This window comes from Panulirus ornatus, chromosome 17 (genome assembly GCF_036320965.1).
Source record: "Panulirus ornatus isolate Po-2019 chromosome 17, ASM3632096v1, whole genome shotgun sequence".
NCBI classification, from domain to species: domain Eukaryota; kingdom Metazoa; phylum Arthropoda; class Malacostraca; order Decapoda; family Palinuridae; genus Panulirus; species Panulirus ornatus.
This window is the reverse complement of record NC_092240.1, coordinates 43,943,053-43,956,835: the sequence shown is the minus strand read 5'-3', so window position 1 is coordinate 43,956,835 and position 13,783 is coordinate 43,943,053. Positions and strand designations below refer to the sequence as shown.

Below are 13,783 nucleotides of genomic sequence, written 5' to 3'. Positions count from 1 at the left end.
AAAGTTGATGGAGAGAGGTGGGTGATTATTGGTGCATATGCACCTGGGCATGAGAAGAAAGATCAAGAGAGGCAAGTGTTTTGGGAGCAGCTGAATGAGTGTGTTAGTGGTTTTGATGCACGAGACCAGGTTATAGTGATGGGTGATTTGAATGCAAAGGTGAGTAATGTGGCAGTTGAGGGAATAATTGGTATACATGGGGTGTTCAGTGTTGTAAATGGAAATGGTGAAGAGCTTTTAGATTTATGTGCTGAAAAAGGACTGATGATTGGGAATACCTGGTTTAAAAAGCGAGATATACATAAGTATACTTATGTAAGCAGGAGAGATGGCCAGAGAGCGTTATGGATTACGTGTTAATTGACAGGCGTGCGAAAGAGAGACTTTTGGATGTTAATGTGCTGAGAGGTGCAACTGGAGGGATGTCTGATCATTATCTTGTGGAGGCTAAGGTGAAGATTTGTATGGGTTTTCAGAAAAGAAGAGTGAATGTTGGGGTGAAGAGGGTGGTGAGAGTAAGTGAGCTTGAGAAGGAGACCTGTGTGAGGAAGTACCAGGAGAGACTGAGTACAGAATGGAAAAAGGTGAGAACAATGGAAGCAAGGGGAGTGGGGGAGGAATGGGATGTATTTAGGGAATCAGTGATGGAGTACGCAAAAGATGCTTGTGGCATGAGAAGAGTGGGAGGTGGGTTGATTAGAAAGGGTAGTGAGTGGTGGGATGAAGAAGTAAGAGTATTAGTGAAAGAGAAGAGAGAGGTATTTGGACGATTTTTGCAGGGAAAAAATGCAATTGAGTGGGAGATGTATAAAAGAAAGAGACAGGAGGTCAAGAGAAAGGTGCAAGAGGTGAAAAAAGGGCAAATGAGAGTTGGGGTGAGAGAGTATCATTAAATTTTAGGGAGAATATATATATATATATATATATATATATATATATATATATATATATATATATATATATATATATATATATATATATTCCCACGAGTCCACGGGGAAAATGAAACACGAAACATTCCCAAGCGCACCCTCGTGCAACAATCACATCATCAGGGGAGACACAAGAGAGAAACACAACGGTCAGCCGATACACATCGAAGAGACGAAGCCAGGACGCCAGTTGGTAAACATGTGATTGTCGAAAACATACGAGCATTCAGAAACTTATCATTTTACAAATCTTATCAACAATAAAGTTTTCTAATTTGTATAGACCATCACTAATATTAAGATTATAACTCTTTGTGTATTCAATAATAGAAGATTCAATGATATTTCTCTTGGTAATAGAGTTAGAGTTAACAACTGAGATGGCATTACTCCAGTCAATATAATGATCATAGTTTTTAACATGATTAAACAAGGCATTTGATTCTTGTCCAGTTCTTATACTATATTTATGTTGCTTAAGTCTAACAGAAAGATCCTTACCAGTCTGACCAACATAAAATTTATCACAGTTTCCACAAGGAACTTATAGATGCAACCAAGAGAATTTTCTGGTGAATTCCTGATTAAGATATTCTTTATAGTATCATTGTTGCTAAAGGCAACATTTACATTAAAGGATTTAAGCAACAGGGGAAGCAAAGTGAAATTATTATTAAAATGGAGAACTAAAAGATTCTTGGTGTCAGTGGGAGGTTTAGGCTCAACTCTATAAAATGATTTCTTTGCTAACTTAAGGGATTTATCAATGAAAGATCTAGGGTACTTTAACTTAGATCCAATAGAATATATCCTCTCAAACTCATCATCAATAAACTCTGGACTGCAAATACGTAATGCCCTAAGGGACATAGATTGAAATGATGATAATTTAACTCTGTCATGTTGAGATGAGTAATAATGGATATATGAGCATACATTGGTGGGTTTTCTGTATATGCTAAACTTAAACTTGTTCCTTGTCTATGGATCATGCAATCTAAAAATGGTAACATACCATTATTTTCATTTTCTACAGTAAATTTGATGGAAGGTACTAAATTGTTAAGTAAGGGGAGAAATATTTGTAAATTTTCATTTGTTGGCCAAACACAAAGAACTTCATCTACACACCTAAAGCAAATTGCATTAGAAGGTAAGATATCCTTTAGTAACTTTGTTTCAAAAAATTCCATATAAAGATTACTTAGTACAGGTGAAAGGGGGTTACCCATTGCCATACCAAATTTTTGAGCATAATAATCTCCATTAAATTGAAATACACAGTCTTTTATACACAATCTTATCATTTCAATGAAATTAGACTTTGAAAAAGGTAAATGAATATCATCCAACACATCAAATAAATATTCTAAAAGGTCATCAACTGGAACTTTAGTGAAAAGTGATGAAACATCAAAGCTAACTAGTTTGAAATCAAAATTAATATTGACGTTGTTTAGCTTGTTGACTAAATCTACATTGTTCATGATATTAGAATTTGATACCTTACCCACTAAGAAGGGCTTAATAAAGAAACTAACCATTTTGACAATTTACATGTGATGGAGCCTACTGAACTCACTATAGGTCTTGCTGGAAAATTCTGTTTATGTGTTATGATAAGTCCATACATATATGGCAATGAAGGGGACAAAGATGACAAATTTTTGATAAGAGAAATGTTGCCTTTCAACAACAACTTCATTTCTTTATTGAAGTGAGAATTAATTGCTTCTAAGGGATTTTTACTAAGTTTAGAATATGTTGTGTTATCATTTAGAAGATCATTCATTTTAGATAAATAGTTACTTTTGTCTAAAATCTGCTTTAGTAATATGTATATCCTTGTCTTTTTTTAAGGTGTTAATAGCTCTCATGAATCTTTTAGGGCAATTAGCTTCCACTGGTTTTGACAAACTGGCATACACTAAACCCTTACAGATATTAATATCATCATTACTTAAATTACTGTATTTTTCTAAATTACAAAAAGACTTTGTGACATCAACACAGCTGGCTTCTCTATTAGAGCAGACAAAACTTAAACCATAGCCTAATGCACACACGGAATCTTTAGCTGTTTATTCGACAGATTTACCACAAAAGATGGGTTTGTGTTCTTGGTCCAGCTGCTGTTGTCAATAAGATGGTCCAACTTACGATTTAGTGACACTTGTAGCCTATTGCGCTCTTTCCTTAATTCATCATAGCAATAGCCCAACATCCGGTTCTTCCAGTGTGTCAGTATTGCCTTTTGAAAGGCACGTTTCTTCCCTCTTGAAATGCGAAAAGCCTCCTCCATTTCAAGCTTCTTTAATTCAATGTTTTTCTTTAAAATAATATTTTGAAATTGGTCAAATGGTCAACCAGACAGCTGCAACAAATGTTGAGGTAGGACAGATCTTGGCATCACTTGTTCATCAAGGCATTTCCTAAGGAATTCAAATCGTAACTTCAATTGGTGAGCCTTGATTAGCGATTTGGAGAAAGCAGTAACGAAAGGAGAAAGTCCAGGACAGCTTGTAGAGAAGTAATAGAAGAGCCGTGTGGAATCCATGTTGGAAAGGATCACAATTTTGCGCGTAATCAAAATATTCCTATGAGTCCACGGGGAAAATGAAACATGAAAAGTTCCCAAGTGCACTTTCGTGTAATAATCACATCATGAGGGGAGACACAAGAGAGAAATATAACAGTCAGTTGATACACATCGAAGAGACAAAGCCAGGACGCTATTTGGTATATTTTTTTTTTTTTTTCATACGATTCGCCATTTCCCGCACTTGCGAGGTAGCGCTAAGAACAGAGGACTGGGCCTTAGAGGGAAAATCCTCACCTGGCCCCCTTCTCTGTTCCTTCTTTTGGAAAATTAAAAAAAAAACGAGAGGGGAGGATTTCCAGCCACCCGCTCCCTCCCCATTTAGTCGCCTTCTACGACACGCAGGGAATACGTGGGAAGTATTCTTTCTCCCCTATCCCCAGGGATATATATATATATATATATATATATATATATATATATATATATATATATATTTTATTTATTTATTTTGCTTTGTTGCTGTCTCCCGCGTTTGTGAGGTAGCCCAAGGAAACAGACGAAAGAAATGGTTCAACCCACCCCCATACACATGTATATACATACACGCCCACACATGCAAATATACACACCTATACATCTCAATGTACACATATATATATATACACACACAGACACATACATATATACCCATGCACACAATTCACACTATCTGCCCTTATTCATTCCCATCGCCACCTCGCCACACATGGAATACCATCCCCCTCCCCCCTCATGTGTGCGAGGTAGCGCTAGGAAAAGACAACAAAGGCCCCATTCGTTCACACTCAGTCTCTAGCTGTCATGTAATAATGCCCAAAACCACAGCTCCCTTTCCACATCCAGGCCCCACACAACTTTCCATGGATTACCCCAGACGCTTCACATGCCCTGATTCAATCCACTGACAGCACGTCTACCCCGGTATATCACATCGATCCAATTCACTCTATTCCTTGCCCGCCTTTCACCTTCCTGCATGTTCAGGCCCCGATCACTCAAAATCTTTTTCACTCCATCTTTCCACCTCCAATTTGGTCTCCCACTTCTCCTCGTTCCCTCCACCTCTGACACATATATCCTCTTGGTCAATCTTTCCTCACTCATTCTCTCCATGTGCCCAAACATATATACAAATATAAGGCATATGAATGCGCACTTCCATACAATATACAAACCTCCAACAGCCAGGATCAAACCCAGGACCCCTATGTGGCAGGCAAGAACACTACCACTAGGCTATGATAGCCCCTAACAGGGAAATGACTATTTGAATACTATCTAATCGAATACCCTTCATCTCATGTTGGTAAGCAACAGGGTCTCCACTGGTCATTTTCCACCAATGTGAGATGAAGCATATTCGGTTACATAGTATTCGTATAGTCATTTCCATATTAGGGGCGATTATGGCCTAGGGGTAGTGCTCCCGCCTGCCACACAGGGGTCCTGGGTTTGATCCTGGCTATTGGAAGTTTGTATGTTATATGGAAGTGCTCGTTCATATGCACTATATTCGTATATATACACATGTATATATTCATACTTGCTTGCCTTCATCCATTCCTAATGCTACCCCGCCCCACAGGAAACAGTATCACTATCCCCTGCTTCAGCGAGGCAACGCCATGAAAACAGACAAGAAAGGGCCACATTCGTTTGCACTCAGTCTCTAGCTGTCATGTGTAATGCACAAAAGCACAGTACTCTTGGTACTGCCACGAATTCAACACCTTCCCTCACTCCTGCTGTCGGTGGCAGCATACTTTGTTCTCTGTCTGAGGGAATGGCTATCATATATCAGGAAATCTGAATATATGGTGTGCATAGCAAATACCAAATGGGGTATAAGCACAGACCAGGGCCCAATTTGTGATTGAGAAGGGCAGCGAGATAGTTAATTTCCATACATATGTCATTTCTGAAAACTAAGCCTCTAACTTTGATAGGGCATCTGTTCAAATTATTGCAAATTTTATAAAAGGTACAAGGCACACTGACAAACTGTGGTTTTGTTCTTGATAAAATTAACTCTTGGGATGATGAATCCACCTACAGTCTGACATGTCTGTCTTATCTTAAGCATGTTCGATATAGCGGTCTAAACTATGGGTTTATCCATGAATTCCACAAACTCTTCTTCCTGATACCAATGCTACATGGGATAGTTTTCAAAAAGAGACATTGCACAGCCATATTCTTTCTGGCAAGCTGTTTGCTGTTGCAAACAGATCCATCTCAATGTAATACAGATTCATGCAATGAAGAACATTGCTTTGAGAGTTTATAATGCTTGCTTTTATTCTCCAAAATGTTCTATGCTTCTTTTGTGGTCGAGACTTTATATGATTTTACTAGTTTTGCTGTTTCTAGGTGTTTATGAGGATAGTGAGAGTTGTTTAATTCGCTTATGGACTGTAAGTAAGCATGTGTTCGATAATCTTTTTGTCTGATAAGGTTTCTTATCTATCATGAGAAATTAAGGCAGAAAATAATTATGCTGCCTCTAAGGATCAATGTTTTGATATCATAAAGGTTGTTACAATTAACTATGAGGGCTGTAACTGGATGGCAAATGATGTTGGGTGATACTCAGGCTACAGTAGTCAAAATAATTTGACTTTCAATGACAAGGTCCACATGCACTGACAAGACAGGACTGCTAAAGTAAGCATCCTCTAAGCACTGCCAGGAAAAGAAAAGACACCATATATGACAGGGAGGGATGGATGTTCACATCCAGAACTCTGAATATCCCCTTTCCATTATTTTCTTACTATCTGATACCTTTCTCCACCTCGGTGAGGTAACCTCAAGAATAAATAACTGAGTCATTCAGGACAAATCTTTGCTTGCTCCATCTTCTGTTCCCCCTTTTAGATAACTAATAAAAGAGAGGAAGCTTTCCAGTCCCTACCCCCTCCTCTCTTCTAGAAACACAAGAGATAAGCAGGTGGAACTCCTTCTCCACAACCCCTTGGGATATTTAGTAATATTTGTTAATAAATAAAATGAAGTACAATGACCTCAAGTCAGCTTTATCATCAAGTTCCACTGTTGTAAAAAATGGGCATTGAGAATAAAAAAAAATTGAAAGAACAATATCAAGTCATTAGAAAAACTTAGCCATCACTATTTAATGGTTACAAACTTATAAACTCAAGGAGCATATAATTTGTATGAACTAACCTCATTAAGAACAGCAAACACTGAAACATGCGAGTCCAAGGCCATAACACAGTTTGTGTTGTCAGTGTATGGTACATCCACATTAAGGAAACCCTCTTCTTTCAGTACCTATACAATAAAGAAAATAAGAAATGCTTTGATAAAACACAATACAGTAATATGAGGGATTTACTATTAAGTACATATCCAATGCCAATAAGAAATAATTTGCATCCAATACTGTGACATATTACCTGATGTTCAGTAGCAAGATATCTTTGCATAAAAGCTTGCTGAAGTCTTTCATTGGCATAATTGATGCATAACTGTTCAAGGCTATTCTTTTCAAATGTTTCAAATCCATACACATCCAATATTCCTGAAAAGAATAAAAAAAAATTTAATCACAGGTACATCATGCAGCAAAACAAATCCAACAGATGTTACTGACAGTGGTACAATTTGTGTTTGTCCATCAGTTCATGGATCAAGAATGGGTAATTCATCACCTTTTCATGTCAGTGAAGTTGTCAACCTATTCAAAGAAAAATATCTGAAAAGGTACAATCATACAAAGCTATATATCCACCTTGGTTTAAACAATATTAGCCTATAGAATTATAAACTTATTCTAAGGGCAGCTATGCATCAGTCTTCTAATGTTCCCAACTACAAGGAGTGAAAAAGGTGCACAAACCTCCAAAGTAAATGTGAATTAGTCAGGAGACATTAATGCTGAGTAAACATAAAGTGAATCAAGAAACTTGCACTCTACTTTAGATCTCTAAAGATACAGAATGTTTACAACAGTATCTTGTCTTAAAAAATCAAATGTCATGCAACAAAACAAGCCTTTGCCAACACTAATAAACATGAAATGAAAGATAGCTAATAAAAAAAATGCACACTACAGCAAATCACATGGAAAAAAATTGTCAGTAGATGTAAAATAAGACCTCATGCCTCTTTAACCTACATGGCACTGGGAGGTCACTAGAGAGTGCATGCTGTGGCAATTCTGGAGTCCTCAGTCTTCAAGATTCTACACCTCAAACTGACCCTACTTCCTAAGATATCTCTGGTCTTTTGGGTGCATGATCTCATTTTCCTTATTCCAATTTTTCTTCTGGGTGTTTGTGATGTCACACCCCAGCCATCACGTATTTTCTTATACTCCTAGTTGGCAAAACAGAAACCAAACTAGGCCTTCATGGATACACATGCCATAGATATTAAAAACACAACACGGGTGCTGACTTGACTTCATTTACCGATAAAGTTTTTCATCCTTGCCCAAAAACATCAAATTCTGTAATTCAACCCTTCCTCCTCTCTTTTGACATGATCAATTTATTGCTAATTCCAGTGTGGTTGAGAGAGCAGAAGAGGATGTATTGAAATGGTTTGGACACACATGGAGATAATGAATGAGGAAAGATTGACAAAGAGGATATATGTGTCAGAGGTGGAGGGAACAAGGAGAAGCCAGAGATCAAATTGGAGGTGGAAGGATGGAGTGAAAAAGATTTTGAGCGATAGGGGCCTGAACATACACAAGGGTGAAAGGCGTGCAAGAAATAGTGAACTGGAACAATGTGGTATACCAGGGTTGAAGTGCTGTCAATGGATTAAACATGGGCATATGAAGCTTCTGGGGTAAACCATGGAAAGGTCTGTGAGGCCTGGATGTGGAAAGGAAGCTATGGTTTTGGTGCATTACACATGGAGGACGAGGGAATGCTGTTTCCTGTGGCGGGGTGGCAACGGAAATAAATGAAGGTAGTAAGTATGAATATGTACATGTGTATATATGTATATGTCTGTGTACATATATGTATATGCTAAAATGTATATGAATGTATATGTTGAAATGTATATGTATGTATATATGTGTGTGTGTGGACATTTATGTATATATATGTGTATATGAGTGGTTCAGCCATTCTTCATCTGTTTCCTTGCACTACCTTGCTGACATGGGAGGCCGATTAATTTTATTTATTTATTTCACTTTGCTTTGTTGCTGTCTCCCGCGTTTGCGAGGTAGCCCAAGGAAACAGACGAAAGAAATGGCCCAACCCACCCCCATACACATCTATATACACACACGTCCACACACGCAAATATACACACCTATACATCTCAATGTACACATATGTATACACACACAGACACATACATATATACCCATGCACACAATTCACACTGTCTGCCTTTATTCATTCCCATCGCCACCTCGCCACACATGGAAAACCATCCCCCTCCCCCCTCATGTGTGCGAGGTAGTGCTAGGAAAAGACAACAAAGGCCTCATTCGTTCACACTCAGTCTCTAGCTGTCATGCAATAATGCCCGAAACCACAGCTCCCTTTCCACATCCAGGCCCCACACAACTTTCCATGGTTTAACCCAGACACTTCACATGCCCTGATTCAATCCACTGACAGCACGTCAACCCCGGTATACCACATCGATCCAATTCACTCTATTCCTTGCCCGCCTTTCACCCTCCTGCATGTTCAGGCCCCAATCACTCAAAATCTTTTTCACCCCATCTTTCCACCTCCAATTTGGTCTCCCACTTCTCCTCGTTCCCTCCACCTCCGACACATATATCCTCTTGGTCAATCTTTCCTCACTCATTCTCTCCATGTGCACAAACCATTTCAAAACACCCTCTTCTGCTCTCTCAACCACGCTCTTTTTATTACCACACATCTCTCTTACCCTTACATTACTTACTCAATCAAACCACCTCACACCACACATTGTCCTCAAACATCTCATTTCCAGCACATCCACCCTCCTGCACACAACTCTATCTATAGCCCACGCCTCGCAACCATACAACATTGCTGGAACCACTATTCCTTCAAACATACCCATTTTTGCTTTCCGAGATAATGTTCTCGACTTCCACACATTCTTCAAGGCTCCCAGGATTTTCGCCCCCTTCCCCACCCTATGATTCACTTCCGCTTCCATGGTTCCATCCGCTGCCAGATCCACTCCCAGATATCTAAAACACTTTACTTCCTACAGTTTTTCTCCATTCAAACTTACCTCCCAATTGACTTGAAACTCAACCCTACTGTACCTAATAACCTTGCTCTTATTCACATTTACTCTTAACTTTCTTCTTTCACACACTTTACCAAACTCAGTCACCAGCTTCTGCAGTTTCTCACATAAATCAGCTACCAGCGCTGTATCATCAGCGAACAACAACTGACTCACTTCCCAAGCTCTCTCATCCACAACAGACTTCATACTTGCCCCTCTTTCCAAAACTCTTGCATTCACCTCCCTAACAACCCCATCCATAAACAAATTAAACAACCATGGAGACATCATACACCCCTGCCGCAAACCTACATTCACTGAGAACCAATCACTTTCCTCTCTTCCTACACGTACACATGCCTTACATCCTCAATAAAAACTTTTCAGCTCTCTCATCCACAACAGACTTCATACTTGCCCCTCTTTCCAAAACTCTTGCATTCACCTCCCTAACAACCCCATCCATAAACAAATTAAACAACCATGGAGACATCATACACCCCTGCCGCAAACCTACATTCACTGAGAACCAATCACTTTCCTCTCTTCCTACACGTACACATGCCTTACATCCTCAATAAAAACTTTTCACTGCTTCTAACAACTTGCCTCCCACACCATATATTCTTAATACCTTCCACAGAGCATCTCTATCAACTCTATCATATGCCTTCTCCAGATCCATAAATGCTACATACAAATCCATTTGCTTTTCTAAGTATTTCTCACATACATTCTTCAAAGCAAACACCTGATCCACACATCCTCTACCACTTCTGAAACCACACTGCTCTTCCCCAATCTGATGCTCTGTACATGCCTTCACCCTCTCAATCAATACCCTCCCATATAATTTCCCAGGAATACTCAACAAACTTATACTTCTGTAATTTGAGCACTCACTCTTATCCCCTTTGCCTTTGTACAATGGCACTATGCACGCATTCCGCCAATCCTCAGGCACCTCACCATGAGTCATACATACATTAAATAACCTTACCAACCAGTCAACAATACAGTCACCCCCTTTTTTAATAAATTCCACTGCAATACCATCCAAACCTGCTGCCTTGCCGGCTTTCATCTTCCGCAAAGCTTTTACTACCTCTTCTCTGTTTACCAAATCATTTTCCCCAACCCTCTCACTTTGCATACCACCTCGACCAAGACACCCTATATCTGCCACTCTATCATCAAACACATTCAACAAACCTTCAAAATACTCACTCCATCTCCTTCTCACATCACCACTACTTGTTATCACCTCCCCATTAGCGCCCTTCACTGAAGTTCCCATTTGCTCCCTTGTCTTATGCACTTTATTTACCTCCTTCCAGAACATCTTTTTATTCTCCCTAAAATTCAATGATACTCTCTCACCCCAACTCTCATTTGCCCTCTTTTTCGTCTCTTGCACTTTTCTCTTGACCTCCTGTCTCCTTCTTTTATATATCTCCCACTCAATTGCATTTTTTCCCTGCAAAAATTGTCCAAATGCCTCTCTCTTTTCTTTCACTAATAATCTTACTTCTTCATTCCACCACTCACTACCTTTTCTAATCAACCCACCTCCCACGCTTCTCATGCCACAAGCATCTTTTGCGCAATCCATCACTGATTCCCAAAATACATCCCATTCCTCCCCCACTCCCCTTACTTCCATTGTTCTCACCTTTTTCCATTCTGTACTCAGTCTCTCCTGGTACTTCCTCACACAAGTCTCCTTCCCAAGCTCACTTACTCTCACCACCCTCTTCACCCCAACATTCACTCTTCTTTTCTGAAAACCCATACAAATCTTCACCTTAGCCTCCACAAGATAATGATCAGACATCCCTCCAGTTGCACCTCTCAGCACATTAACATCCAAAAGTCTCTCTTTTGCGTGCCTGTCAATTAACACGTAATCCAATAACGCTCTCTGGCCATCTCTCCTACTTACATACGTATACTTATGTATATCTCGCTTTTTAAACCAGGTATTCCCAATCACCAGTCCTTTTTCAGCACATAAATCTACAAGCTCTTCACCATTTCCATTTAAAACACTGAACACCCCATGTATACCAATTATTCCCTCAACTGCCACATTACTCACCTTTGCATTCAAATCACCCATCACTATAACCCGGTCATGTGCATCAAAACCACTAACACACTCATTCAGCTGCTCCCAAAACACTTGCCTCTCATGATCTTCCTTCTCATGCCCAGGTGCATATGCACCAATAATCACCCATCTCTCTCCATCAACTTTCAGTTTTACCCATATTAATAGAGAATTTACTTTCATACATTCTATCACATACTCCCACAACTCCTGTTTCAGGAGTACTGCTACTCCTTCCCTTGCTCTTCTCCTCTAACTAACCCCTGACTTTACTCCCAAGACATTCCCAAACCACTCTTCCCCTTTACCCTTGAGCTTTGTTTCACTCAGAGCCAAAACATCCAGGTTCCTTTCCTCAAACATACTACCTATCTCTCTTTTTTTCACATCTTGGTTACATCCACACACATTTAGACACCCCAACTTGAGTCTACGAGGAGGATGAGCACTCCCCGCGTGACTCCTTCTGTTTCCCATTTTTTAGAAAGTTAAAAATACAAGGAGGGAAGGATTTCTGGCCCCCCGCTCCCGTCCCCTCTAGTCACCTTCTACGACACGTGAGGAATGCGTGGGAAGCATTCTTTCACCCCTATCCCCAGGGAATGCTATATACTAAGTATATATATGCCACATGTAAATCCTAGCCAGGCACGGCACTAGCCAAATTTGTAAACAAAATTATAACTTCTAACCACATGTGCGAACGTTGTAGCCCATGATATACAGGACCCATTCCATACGGAAACCTGCTTAGTTCTTCATATTTATCAACCAAATCACCAACGTACCATCCAAACATAATACTAAAAAAGCTATACTGGCAACCGTACGTTCTGATCAAGCGTGCATACAACCCAACCAACCTTACACAACTATACTACCAACCAAACCAAACCACACTAGTGTCCTATATATACAGCTCATCTGGAGGGTTAACGACCTATTTTCAACCCATCTGAATTGCCAACTAACCCTTTACACCAACCTATCTTGCGTACTAAGTACAAAATAATCGTCCATAACCACAAAACGGTCGTAATAAATGAAACTTAACAACCTAACAGATTCATCCGATACCCCTGACAAGACACTGCAAGTCCGACTTAATAAGACATTCGTATTAACCAACTAGGCGATATAATGATTTAACACACACACACACACACACACGCACACACCTCACTAAATATAATAAATAAACAAAATAATTTCTTTTTTCTTTATACTTAACCACCATCTCCCGTGTTACTGAGGTAGCACAAAGAAATAGACAAGGAATGGCCCAACCCACCCATATACACATGCATATACATAAACGCCCACACATGCACATATACATACACACACATTTGAATGTATACATATATATACATACACAGATATATACATACAAACACATGTATATGTCTATACCTGCTGCCTTCATCCATTCTCGTTGCCACCTTGCCACACACGAAACAGCATTAACCCCACCCCAGCGAGGCAGCGCCAGGAACAGATAAATAAAGCCACATTCGTTCACACTCAGTTTCTAGCAATCATGTGTAACACACCAAAACCACAGCTCTCTTTCCACATCCAGGCCCCACAGACCTTTCCATTGTTTACCCCAGATGCTTCATATGCCCTGGTTCAATCCTTTGAGAGCATGTCGACCCTGGTATACCACATCGTTCCAATTCACTCTATTCCATGCACGCCTCTCACCCTCCTGTATGTTCAGGCCCTGATCGCTCAACATCTTTTCCACCCCATCCCTCTACCTCAAATTTAGTCTCCTGCCTCTCCTTGCTCCCTCCAACTCTGACACACATATCCTCTTTGTCAATCTTTCCTCACTCATTCTCTCTATGTGTCCAAACCATTTCAGTACACCCTCTTCTGCTCTCTCAACCACACTCAATGTATTTCTACACATCTCTCTTACCCTTT

General features: G+C 39.7%; 1 protein-coding gene across 1 annotated transcript in view; it reads right to left on the bottom strand.

Moving 5' to 3' along the window:
* The window catches only part of LOC139754433 (unconventional myosin-XIX-like), a 402,035-nt gene that overhangs the window by 107,053 nt on the left and 281,199 nt on the right, over positions 1-13,783 (bottom strand). The window contains exons 11-12 of the mRNA XM_071671709.1: positions 6,933-7,057; positions 6,700-6,807 (exon numbers count right to left, since the gene is read on the bottom strand). Of these exons, the coding sequence (XP_071527810.1) occupies positions 6,700-6,807; positions 6,933-7,057 (233 nt within the window). The remainder of the gene's footprint in view (positions 1-6,699; positions 6,808-6,932; positions 7,058-13,783) is intronic.